The 12752-nt window shown below is 42.3% G+C and overlaps 1 protein-coding gene across 4 annotated transcripts; it reads right to left on the reverse strand.

Moving 5' to 3' along the window:
- Positions 1-5935: 5935 nt before the first annotated feature.
- On the reverse strand, positions 5936-12417 carry LOC147615081 (uncharacterized). 4 transcript variants are annotated; one of them, XM_086779038.1, is made up of 7 exons: positions 11141-12417; positions 9086-9188; positions 7154-8511; positions 6926-7039; positions 6689-6849; positions 6462-6596; positions 5936-6295 (listed from the first exon to the last, which is right to left on the reverse strand). In XM_086779038.1, the coding sequence occupies exons 1-6, from the start codon at positions 11732-11734 to the stop codon at positions 6539-6541; spliced, it is 2388 nt and encodes a 795-aa protein (XP_086635164.1). In that variant the 5' UTR covers positions 11735-12417; the 3' UTR covers positions 5936-6295; positions 6462-6538. The 4 variants fall into 4 exon arrangements, with proteins under 4 accessions (XP_086635164.1, XP_086635162.1, XP_086635165.1 ...); XM_086779036.1 differs by having other exon boundaries at positions 6044-6295; positions 6462-6617; XM_086779039.1 differs by having other exon boundaries at positions 6044-6295; positions 7154-8508; positions 11141-12408.
- Between the last annotated feature and the right edge of the window lie 335 nt (positions 12418-12752).

Here is a 12752-nt window from a genome sequence, read left to right on the forward strand (position 1 = left end):
GACCCCTTTTCCTGACTGTTTGATTTGTTTTCTGCATTTCCCTACTTGGTCACCTAGCCATGCTGCTTGGCAAGTGACTTTGCTGTTTATTTTTGTGCGACAAAATACCCACATTTGTATCATGAATATCCATTTCCCACACTCTTCTCATTTCCTCCTCCTCCTCTTTGCTCACCTCTGTTTGTTTATTGTTTTGGGGGAAAATCAAGTTTTTTCCCTTTAGCCTTCCAGGGTTGATTCTCTGTAACGTATTATGGCCCATGGGACATATTTTCATCCTCATTTATTATGGTTTATGGACGTTGCTTGTGGTGCACTGTCTTATTGTCGCCCATGATATTGGAAACGTGGGACATAGAAGTTCGTCTAACTGTCTCTCCCACCAACCTACTTGTTTGTGGTTGGACGCAATAATAATCCACTTCTATTAGCACACCTCTCTAATAATAATCCACTTCTATTAGCACACCTCTCTAATAACTTTGCGATGCTTTGACCATATCCTAAGTGCTTCCCTTGTTGACATGCGTGTATTTTTGCACTTTGAAGTAGTGCGTTGGCAAAGTCTATCTCCTACTGCATCATAAAGAAAGATGGTCCCCTTAAACCCCTCACCAGCAAGCCAACTTACATGCTTGGACTCTGCCAAGTTTGTCTGTGCAATGTGCTCTGTTTTTGTGTCATCTACAACCTATGAAACAAGATGAAAATAAAAAAATAATTTCAAATAGAAACATAATTTCCACAAACCAACATTGATTCTCCCACCCCAAAGAAGTTGTTTTCTCCAATGAGGGTATCGTACATTCCACTAGCTCAACCAACAATCCATAGTAGGAACCGTATGCCACTTTGCCATTACCCCACCATGCTCTTATATATCTGTATTTAGCTAAGGCATCTTCTTCGCTTTCCGCACACCTCCATTGCCTACACAAAAGCTTATGATTGTCTTGGTAATTCTTGACCACATACTCCTATGTATGTATGTGAAGACTTTGTTCCCAATGAAACAAGCATGATCTATCTCTACCCTCCATTCTCTTATCTGGCCTGCCATTGTAAATAGACTTCAGAGCCCTCCAATTTGCTACGGCCTTGTCTGCCCATGAAGCCAGCAAAGTTTCATTTTGGCAGCCCCTTTTGCTCCACTACCTCACTAAGCATCTGCCAAAACATTTCTTGTGCATCTGTGGCTTCCTCTTTCATTTCACAAGTGGCAATCGTCATAATCTCCTACACACTAAAGTTTGTACTTCAATGTATGAGTGCATGTAAAATATTAGTAGAGCATGGACATTGTATAAGTACTATCGCAAAGTATACCTAGGGTCATAAACATGTGTTGCCATCATGGTCCACCCTACAACCCTACGTACATGGTCAAAGCATACCCAGGCCTGCCTCAAATCTCCATTCCCAGAGTGATGCATCCTACTCACAAGGTCGACACACCTGATGATGGTTGACATCTTGAATACATAGCAATTCTTGTGGTCTTTTGTCCCTTGTCTTGGGAATCTACTCCCGTGTGAAAGAATTCATATGCACATTGTTTTTTTAGATCCAGTATGCCTGACTCTGTACCACTTGAAGCGCGATCACCATGCTTTGAAGCCTTAATCATTCTCTTGAACCTAAGTTGAACAAAAGAACTAATAACATTAGATGGAAAAAAGTTCACTCAAAAGAGTTTGAAATATATAGATTTCGAAAGCCTTTACCTATGTGCTTGAATGAGGGGTTTCATTTTTTCTAAAAGACTTTCAAGTTCCATTGGTCCAATTTGATTTTCCATTGTACTTGGTGGTCTCACCATTGTATCCATGACAAGGCGCTTGCGGATATTCATTTGAATTTTGTGTAGTCCAGAGGATGATAAATCAGATACTGCCTCCTTAACTAGCTCCTTAGTACAACTAATGGCAACTCTTGAAGTTCCTTTTTGGACTACATGTGTTGATGCACACCGTGGTGTATCATCAATCTTGTTGAATGTACATGGGCAGGCATGCAATAGTATACTAAAGCCCCACATTTTGCAATGCAAATAGGCATGCTTTTGCAAAAAAAAAAAAAAATTTGCAAGGATCCAAAGCCATGGGTAGAAATCCCCACTTGGCGTACATTCTTTGTTAATTTATCTACAATTCAAGACATTAGTTAGTTGCATCCTATTGTGTGATTAATGTGTGAAATATCTACAAACACTCGCCAATCCTTGACAATTTGTTTGCCTTGCCATTGATTCTAAAGCTTCCACAGAGACTATTTGTGCATTCAAAAACCCCTCCATGATAGCTCTTACAATGCTCGGGAACTTTACATGTGCTTTGTCGGTTTAGTCTAGAAATGGCCTTCATACATTTGTTCCATTCCATCTCTATACGCACGAACATCCCATCAACATTTTCTTCAATATTCCACCATGAGAGTAACTATTCATTATGACATTGACAACATTGTTCAACTCATCACCCTTTGGAACCACATTGAGAGTCGTTGAAGGTTCTTCATTCGTGAGATCCACCATCTCTATAGACCCTGATGGAGCATCTTTCATGAGATACACAAAATCTTTTTTGACACTTGGAGCGGACTTCTCACCCTCCCTTGACGGAATCACTAGATATCTATTTGTTGACAACTCCTTGTCATCAAAAACATACACAGTAGAGGGGGAGGTGGTCTTGCTTGGATTCAATTGCATTAAGTGATTTGGATTGTCTTCTAATTCACAGATGGTGAAGACACTAAGAGACACATTTGGATTTCTAAAGAGAGGAGATTGTAACTCCCAGTCTTTCAATACCAAATATTGACCTACACAAGGAAAAGATACCATGTGGTCATTGTTCAAGGCACCAAACAATACTGATATAGCAGAGTAATCCATTACAAACACAAAATCCAGACAGCTCACTGTAGAATATTGAAAATATATTCGCACAAAAATGTGAGAGAGATAGAGAAGCTTAAAGTAGTGCTTAAATAGATAAAATTTGATAAAATCTTTAAAAACATTTCACGTATAGTTTTGGATATAGGTAGAACTGCATTAAAATTTTAAAAGAGATCTAAAAGAATTTGCATCAAAAACAATGATTGGCACTATTTGGGATGCATTGACTAGTTATTCCTCAGTAGATTTTATTCTGTTGTTTCATTTTTTTATCAAAAACAATGATTGATAATATCCTCAATGCATTTAATGTCATTTAATGACATTAAATTCTCTTAGTTTACAGAAAGGCCAAAAGATAAGAGTTTTCTTCAGAAAAATGCACGGGGGATGAAGGGAAGGAGGAGGAAGAGGAGGCAATAGAGAGAGGGAGGAGTTCTATAGATGAGAGGAAAGGGTTTGATTTTCTAGAGGAGAGGGAGGGGTTCTTTTGGAGGAGAGGGAGGGGTTCTTTAGAGGAGAGGAGAGGGAGGTGGGATGTGGGGGGTAGTTGCGGGGTTGTGGTGAGCTCGCCATAACCCCCGACCATTGGGAGGGTAGGCATGGGGCCCACTTCCTCCCAAAATAGGTGATTTTCCCCTTATAAAGGGGGGGTCGCCTATTTTGGACTCCCCTCCTCCCCTCGCCTGCTAGGCCCTCTCCTCTCTTTCCCCTTGCGCCTCCCTCTCCCCTCCCCTATTGCCATCGGCCCTCCCCTCCCTGTCCCTTGTACGTGCCCCGCAAGCTTCCCCTCCCTCTCCTCTTATGCCTCCCTCTCCCATCCCATGTTGCTGCCAGTCCTCCCCTCCCTCTCCCCTCCCTTATTTGTCGTCGGTCCTCCCCTCACTCTCCCCTTGTGCCTCCCCCTCCGGCTCTCCCCTCCCTGTTGCCGCAAGCCCTCCCCTTGCACCTCCCCCCGCCTCCTCTCCCCTCTCTATTCTGTCAGCCCTCCCCTCCCTCTCCCCTTGTGCCTCCCCTCCCTTTACCATTGTGCCTCTCACGCCTCCCTCTTGCCGCCTCTCCCTCCCCTTGCTTCTTCTCTTCAAAAGCAAGATGGCTTGCATGCTTGGACATCCTATTTGCTAGGTTTTTTTTAATTTTTCTTATATTTGTATTTTTTAAAATGATTCATTTGTTAAAAAATCATATATATTTGTGTTTAATAGTTATTACAATACAAATATCTTTAAAATTTTTATAAATGTATTATACATAAATATTAGTTATCTAATTAAACGTATAAAAATTTACATTTATAAAAACGATCTTGGAATTTATGCCAACCCAGGAATGGTACTGACTTTTCCATTGTGTACAACGTGCACAGACACACAGGACTTCAAGAGGTTCTTGAAAAGAGAGGTGTTGTGGAGCCAAATTTTAAAACAAAGCACCTCTACAATCTGGAATATAGAGACGACCTACAAATTGAAATTTCCCAACACATTCTCTATCACCATACTTGAAACGAAAAAGAAGTACTTCAATAGCGCGTTTGACGAGCTAATCGAGAGAGTAAAGTCTTCCTTCACAATTGACAAGCAGCCCGAATTGAAGCAAGCATCAAAGAGATACGTATTCAGGTACTTTCTTTGTTAACTAAGCTTCTAACACCTTGTTATAGCACTATATAACCTACATTTTGTAAACCCTTGGTGTTGTACGCAAGTGGCTTAGAGCATGCACTTTAGCTCGAGAAATCAAGGCGATCCCCCAATCATCAAGTATTGGTTGGATGGATAGATCCTCCAATGACACAATGTACACACATTTGCAAGCCAATGATTTTTGGGAGGAGAATGTGTTTCTTACTTATCCTTGGTGGTTGGACTTCCCTTGTGAAAAATATCCTTTTTTTTAAAAAGCAAGTAAAAATTCTACTACAAGAAAAGAAAAGAATAGTCAACCAAAGCTACTAAAGTAAGTAAGCGTAATTTAAAAAAGGGTAAAAAATGTTGGACCCACTCTATGTAAAAATACACAACCATTGGTTTTATTTCATAAGGAAGAAGAACCGCCTCCTCAAACCAAGGAGAGAGAGAGAGAGAGAGAGAGAGAGAGAGAGAGAGAGAGTGGCTGGGCAAGACTAGGTGGGGCTAGGCGAAGGGTTAAGGAGGAGGATGGGGAGGGCTAAAATTGTAGAGAGAGAACAAGGAGGGAAGAGTTGAGGAAAAAAGCCCACTCGGAGAAGCCCACCCCATGCCCACATACCTAGTGTGCTTGCTTCTTCATCTACATAATGATTTTGAACACCTAGTGGTCTACAGTGATTTCCATAATTGTTTACTTTGCTTTCTTTGCTCTCGTTGGGACTATTATTAAGGTTTTGGCTCTACAACTTTCTTTTGGCTATTGGTGGAATTTCTTTTTTAAGGGCTCTTGTTGCTCTACAATTCCAATGTGTTGTGTCTCAATTCATGAGAATATTCCCACCACAATGGGCAATATGGCCCTCTTTGACACACCTATAGGATACCTTCTATCTGGCTTGACACCAATCTTTGAGGGAGGCCTTCCAACTTATACACTAGCAATTACATACAGCCACCAAGAGAGTTCAGTAGCCAGAAGTGGCCAAACAGATAGACCTTGCTAAGAACATAGCAAAAAGAAGTTCCAAACTAAATGTCAATTGAAATAGCACTGATGCTTTGGTTGGTAATCTAGTTTTAAAAAGCTCCAACTTCATCTTAGACAGTAAGGCAATTGTTCACTCTAAAGAGCCACAATGTAACCTTGATGTTATAAATCCCATATGACCAAGAAAACCTCACCCATTTCTGCATCGAGGCCATATGTGTTTTAATACAATGAGCAACTCAATGAATGAAAAGTCCATGTTGGCATTTTCTCCCGATGGGGAACGAACTGAAAGCTAGGTTACTCCCAACAAAGGTGGTGAACTTGCCCATCACACAGTAGTGCGTTCCCCTCAAATGACTTGTTTTGACGACTAGTACATATAAGACTACCCGATCAGAAATTGGATCCACATCTAAATGCCACGTGAAGGGCAATTGTATGCTTTCTTAACAAACAAAGAACATTTAGCACACAAAAAAAATAGACATAATGACTCCAAACAACAAAAATGAGAAGCAATAGCAAATGTTGGTCTTGGCAAGAGATTGTGAAATTCAAGTTGAAGCACCCAAATGTAGGATAAAACATCTCTAGATATGTAAGGGACAAAAAAACAAGAACTCCAAGCCCCAGTAAAATGACTATGGGGAAAAATATGGCGCCTCCTTGAAATATAAAATGTACACTCGCAGAGCATGGATAAACATTTTCCCAGAAAACTCTATATCTTCATGTGAGAGACGGCCTTTGCACGGGATGTACAGAGCTAACCTGAACAGCCAATCCATGGATTGAGTAAACATTAAGAGTAATTACCAGTGAATGTGATGCTAACCAAACACCTTGACTAGCCCTACATCTATGCATGTATGGTGATGCAAGTAAGAAGCTTTTGATGAGTGAGCCATGTCTGCTGATAGTAAACCAGGTCGCTTACCAGCCACTCAAAGAGGCACCACAGCATGAATACTTCAGAGATTGTTGCCATTTGATTGCAACAGTCTTTACCAAACACTATGGTGGAGCCTCAGTTGCTGGTTTAAAGGTTGCGCTAGGCGCATCATAAAGCCACCTGCAACAACCCACAACATAGCTGCTGCAAGTTGATAAATTTGAGGAGTATATTGAGGGAGATACAAGCCAATGCAGGGGAGGTAAAGGGACCTGCACAGGAAAATTGGGACAAGGCCTTCAGCCGTATTGCCACCCTTCAGAAGCTCTTGGCGCCTTTCCATCTCCTTCGCATAGCTTTCTGCCCGTAAGACTAGACATTGACCTTGAATAGTCCCGAGCAAATTATTGTCACCATGGTTGGATTCGTAAACCTGTTGTTTGTATCAGCTTGGTTCAAAAAGACGCATATTAGCTTCTTGTGAGAACTCATGCTAAAACCAAAATTACCTCATGACCCTCTGGATTTGCAGGCCGGCCAGCAATCATGGCCATGTCTGTGGGATAATAACACCAATTAACCCTTACCCACTTGGATCCAGTATCGGTATCCTCCCATAAAGCCTATACAAAACACAATCCACGCACATTAGAAAAGAGCAATATATCAAATATCTCAGATGGATACTAGAATGCAAAAGCTTCGCTGATCCACCTAAAAGTTGATATAAATATGACCTGCAGCCGGGCAATGTAAGGGGGCACATTCGGGGCCTCGGGACGGAACAAGGCACAGTCTTGTAGCCTATACACAAATCCACCCACACTGCAAGCTCTGTAGAAATTCTTTCCATCGTATTTCTGTGCTACATCACCTATCCACTCTACTCCAAAACGGTCATTGTCTTTTACAAGCCGATTAAAGTCTCCTTGTTCCGATCCCCTTGATGTGTCGTTAAAGCTTTCAGCTGCCTCAGTTGATTTGGACTGCTCACTTGGATTAGGAACCCCAACAAAAGGGAAAGAACGAGAGCTGATGGACTCTCTGGATTTCTTGCGCTGCACATCTCTACCAGCTATCTTCCCTGCACCTCCCCCACCTTTTAATCCTTGAGACTGGGACTGTGAAAGCCATTGGGATTGCGCTGTAGGCGGTTGCCCCACTTGTGCGCGTGAAAAGGCTGATCTAGTACTGATCTGAGCCTGAGAATGTGAGGGTATTTGATTCAGAGTATGATTGAGAGATTGTCTGACTTTCGGCATACATGCGCGTCTCTGATTCTCTGCTTGCGCAAAACTGTCCAACAAAGCAATAAAACTCCCCCCCACGCTGTCATTGACCACAGGATTTGCAAGCTCAGAGGATGATTTGTCAGGATCACGAGCCAGGACATAAATTTCTTGAGCCACTGCATGATTTTTTCCAGCCCACGTTGCCATGCCTTCTTTGGAAGCATTTCCAGAAGCCATATTAGTTGAGCCCATTGTCCTCTGTGAGATGTCAGTCCTTGCTGGACCCTGTGCAGGACTCCCCATGACAGCATTAAGTCCTCCCGCACTTCCACCAGCAAAAGAGGACCCTGCCTTGACCCGTCCATACTTGGGTTTATGATGCTGTTCTTGGTTGTCCTCACCGCCAGCAGCACATTTTGGACAGTACCAGTCACCTTTTGGAATGCCCTTCAGCAGATAAGACTGCAGACACCGCAAATGAAAGACTTTCTCACAGGAATCACAAACCAAGACATTTGCAGTCTCTCTGACAATCAACTTGCACATCTCACACGGCATCAGAGCACTCATGAATGTTCTTGGATGAGCTGCTTGGAACGGACAATCAGCAGGATACCTGGACTGTAGCAGGTCCTGTATAGCCTGCGTAAACTGTCTGTGTGAACATGTTGCCTGTTCATGCTTCTGTGCAGATAGGTTTTCCTGATCCAGTGTAGTAACAGAAGAAGATGGCGAGACTTGTCCTTCGAGGTGCAAGTGGCCTTCTTGCAAATTGACGTTTGATAGCTCAGCCTGCATCTGATCAGCTTCGTCTCTTGCAGCCAGCAATGTTCTAGGGGCTGCCCAATCATTGCTAGGAACTGCTGATAATACAAATAAATTTCACACACCAAGATTATTATCTTTTTGGTTCAAACATTCAAAACAAAACACCCACAGTAGACTTTTCAAACGCCCATAGTAGACTTTTCCTTTGGAAAACTAAAAGATAAGAGACCTCGTAGGTACACAGACTATTTGAGACCCCAACCGAAATATCCTTGACTCGACCCTCACTCACCCAAACAATGTCAAGATAGCTGGCCAAAATAACAAAATGGGAGGAGCTCTGATTTCCCCTCTGAAAGAAATTATTTCAACTTTGAGGCCAAGCCTTCCAACTTTGAAGACTTCAAAGACTCCTGAAGGCTTCCTGACAATCAGGCTATTCAACTAACAGCTTGTAAAGATCACAAATCCTTGAAATTTTGGACTTCCAACCCCAAGTCTCGAAGTATACCAAGTGAATGAGATAGCAGTAAGAAAATGGAGCAGCTTTTATCAAAAAACAAGGGCATTCTTCTTTAGATACAAAGAAGCTCGAAGGCAAAAAAACTCGAGGCTGAAAAATATTTGGAGAATTACATACTCTAAACATATGAGTGTCTTAGACTTTACCAGGTAGGAATGATTTCTGGGAGTCAGCCTCTTCGATATCCCTTCCATCGAAGGTCATTTGTGACATTGAGCCAAAATCTGTGTCGTTTTGTGCATGCTCAACCTGTAAGAATACAATGTTTAGCAAAGTAACAAGCATGTTAGTGTGGCCTGCATCAAATAACTTTCAAGATTTAAATCGGACTGCATGCATTTAGAACTCCATCAAGATACAAGAGAAATAAAGCCCTTAATGGACAAGATGGATTTAAGATGAAACTGTCTGTATTGTTGAAGATATCATCCTTTCTGATGTCTTAGAGGTACCACCCATGTATACAGCATGTTGCGCATACACATAAAATCAAGAAGATGAAGAAAATGCAGGTAGGGAAAGAGAAGCCCTTACAGAAAAAACGAATTTTTAGAATGAGATAGGTCCCATATTATGGTCATTTCTATGTGTTTTCAACGTGCACAAGTAGTTTTTGTAGAGGTCTTCGCAATTGTCTCAAAGAGTGATGCCTATGCCTTTATTTTTACCTTTACCTTCATAATCTTGATAAATGAATCATTTTTTGCAAGACAAGGCATTTACTTCCTCTGTTCTTTCTAGATCAGTGGGAGCTACCTTCAAGTTCCAGAAAGTAAGGGAGTGGCGGTTGCGGCCACACACCACATGTATTTGAGAGGAAACATTTTAGAGCTTTGTAAAGTTATGAGCAGCTCAGGACTAAAAAACACACCAAGATGCAGAGATGACCAAGTAGAGTGGAGATTGAGGTCAAGGGACCTGCAGCAGATGCCTTTACAAGTTGATATGCCTTAACTTTCAGATTAGGAATCAAGCATATGACGAAGCCCTGATACCAGCTGCCATACCCCTTGGGTAAAATAGCGCAACACCTGGAGATGAGAGCCTTAAGCTAGAGTCAGCACCACTGCCTGCCTTGAAGCCAGAGTCCACAAACCAAAAGCAAGACAGCACCGTGAAAAGAACAGCAAGAAAGATCTCCCTATCAGACATACTCTCAATAAATATATCCTTCTGATTCTGGTTTTATTTTGTGTGTGCTGGTCATGGTGGATTTCAAGGGGGGCACAGTAGAGGTTTTCCGCGTGCGCACGAGCATGTGCACAGGCGTGCAGGTGCGCAGGCATGCATCTGTATGTGTAGGCATATGCGTGTGCCTGTGTGCATGCCTGTGTGGGAAATAAGGGTAGAAATTGATCATAGTTGTGTATGTTAAAATTAAGCATCATTTCTTGCATTGACACGTTTCCAGCCATAAGCAGAGAGTAAATGAAACTGGATGAGATTCAATTCTTTACAACCGATAGAAAAAACTTTTAAAATTGCGTGTGCCCATTAACACATGACCAGTGTAATATCAAGTTCAAAACCCAAAACACTCACTTCAGTAGCAAAGTGGAGAAGAGTACACGAACAAAGTTAAGGGTCTAAGCTTGGCCAAAGAGAACCATAGCTTCATCCTGACAGTAAGTTACCCTCTCTACCCATCATCAGTGGGCCATTGGACTCCTCAAACAGGCACGGCTGATGGTTAATCGCACATGTGTGGAAAAAACAAAAGACTACTTACTTTAATGATTGACTTAAAGGCAAACGAATAAAAGGATATGCCTTCAACCCCATTTTCACCCATCAATACGTAAACACTGCCCACAATGCTATGTCCTAAAATCATGGCATGTGACAAACACACACCCGGTAGCCCGAGTTATGTGATTGAATACCTATGATGACTCATTTCTCTAACAAAGATCTCAACCTCCTCACGCCTACTAACAAACTAATTCATGGAACTTGGAAGCATGTGGATACCAACATTACTTAACGACTCGATATTATAGCTTGGCAATAATGCAATAACCGTCCATGTTCCTCTTATCAGTAGCAGAGACCATTAGCATCTTGTGATTCAGTTTTCATAAACAATTTAAGAACCCGAATTGTAGTCCACTGCATGAGCCATTTATTATAAACAATTGCTGAAAGACCAAAACAATAATTTGATCATGAGTTGAGGTGACTTGGCATGACGGACTACATACCTGATCTGTCTGCATTGATGGTGGTGGACGAGAACTCTCCAGAATTTGTGAGAATGTCTTGACTTCCTGCCCTGCTGGTCTCCTCAAACCAAGGTCTTCAATCAGATTCTTAATCAGATCCGGTGATACAAGGTCCCTTGGAGCCAGTTCCTGCAGTAAAAAACCTAGGTGCCCATAAGCTTCAGCTTGAAGCTTTCTTTCTACACCAGTTGGCTCCCTTCCAGCCCTTATGAGTCCAAGTCCTGCCAGGATTAACACAATGTCTGCCACGTGTTTGGTGATGGGGTCCAGACAATTTCCTGAATCCAGTGTGCTGGTCTTTATCCGCTTTGTGGCCGGTTCTATTGAAACCTGCCTTTCAGCCAAGTCTATAAAATTGGTTAGAGGAACCATGGCCCTATCCTGAGAATGGGCATCAACTTCAGAAGCCTGTTTCAGGGAGCCACCTTTGGCTGACCCATTTAGTGTTGTCAAAGGGCACTTCTTTTCTGTGGATGGTTTGTCTCCAGGTCGATGTTTAGAACCATCCTTTCTATCATCATTATACCGGGACATGGAAGAGTCTTCTTCCAAGAGGGGACTGGTGTGAGCCATTATTTAAGAGCATGAAACCGCATGTGGACCAGTGCTGCTTCAACAAGGGCAACCCTCCTCAAATGAAATAGATCCCATTTAAGGTCATGGAGATGAACTCCCACATGCAGTAGACCCCATGCAAGTAATGCACATGGGAATCATGCTTATGGGCACATAATGGCATAAAATCTTTTCAAAATTTTCGTGTGGTTGAAAAGGGTAGCTTGGCAAGGGGGCAAACTGGTGACCCAATACCCAATGGGTGAAAATGCGATCTTCTACCTTCTGAAACAAAATGACCAGTGTGTGCAGAGGAAGTTGCCGGTCCTCCCAATAAGCTTCGGATGAAGAGACCCGCAAGTGCCGGTTGGGCGAAATTCTCTGCTAGACAGCCCCTCTAATCTCGCTGCGAAGACGAGACAAGAGGTCCTCCGCGATCGTTTGAAATAAAGAGCGAGAAAAGCTAATAATTCGAACACAGGAACGAGCTGTCTTTGCTATCGGAGATGGTTGATCCATCAACCAACTCGAATTGCCGCGCAACGGACATTGGTGGCCATTTAAAAAGAGAGAGAAAAAAAACCCACAACGTGCGCCCCCAAGCCGAAGGCAGGAAAACAACGAGCAAGTTAATCTTACCCCAAGGGCCCAAACCTCTCTTCAAGATGTGTTGTGTTATGAGCTTTTTCTTTACAAGCCCTAGCTTTTCCTTCACTTATGGTTTGGTTTTTATCTAATTTTTCATCATTTCCAAAGCCCTTAGAAGCTAGTGTAAAAAACTAAGATGCATTTTATTCTGGTCCACACATACCAAACCATAGTGAGACAACAATCCTCACCTTGTAGGAGGACCCAACTTATGCCTTAATTTAGGGTCCATAAGCTAAGTCTAACGTGAGAAGAGGAGAGAGTGTGTGTGTGTGTGTGTGTGTGAGAGTGAGAGAGAGAGAGAGTTAGTTCACTCATCCTCATCATTGAAGAGATGCAAGTTCTAGTTCTAGTTCTCATATGACATAAATTTTTTACATTTTAGATG

The sequence above is a fragment of the Cibotium barometz genome, chromosome 40 (assembly GCF_041138505.1).
Source record: "Cibotium barometz isolate CiBa-2024 chromosome 40, ASM4113850v1, whole genome shotgun sequence".
Lineage (NCBI taxonomy): Eukaryota > Viridiplantae > Streptophyta > Polypodiopsida > Cyatheales > Cibotiaceae > Cibotium > Cibotium barometz.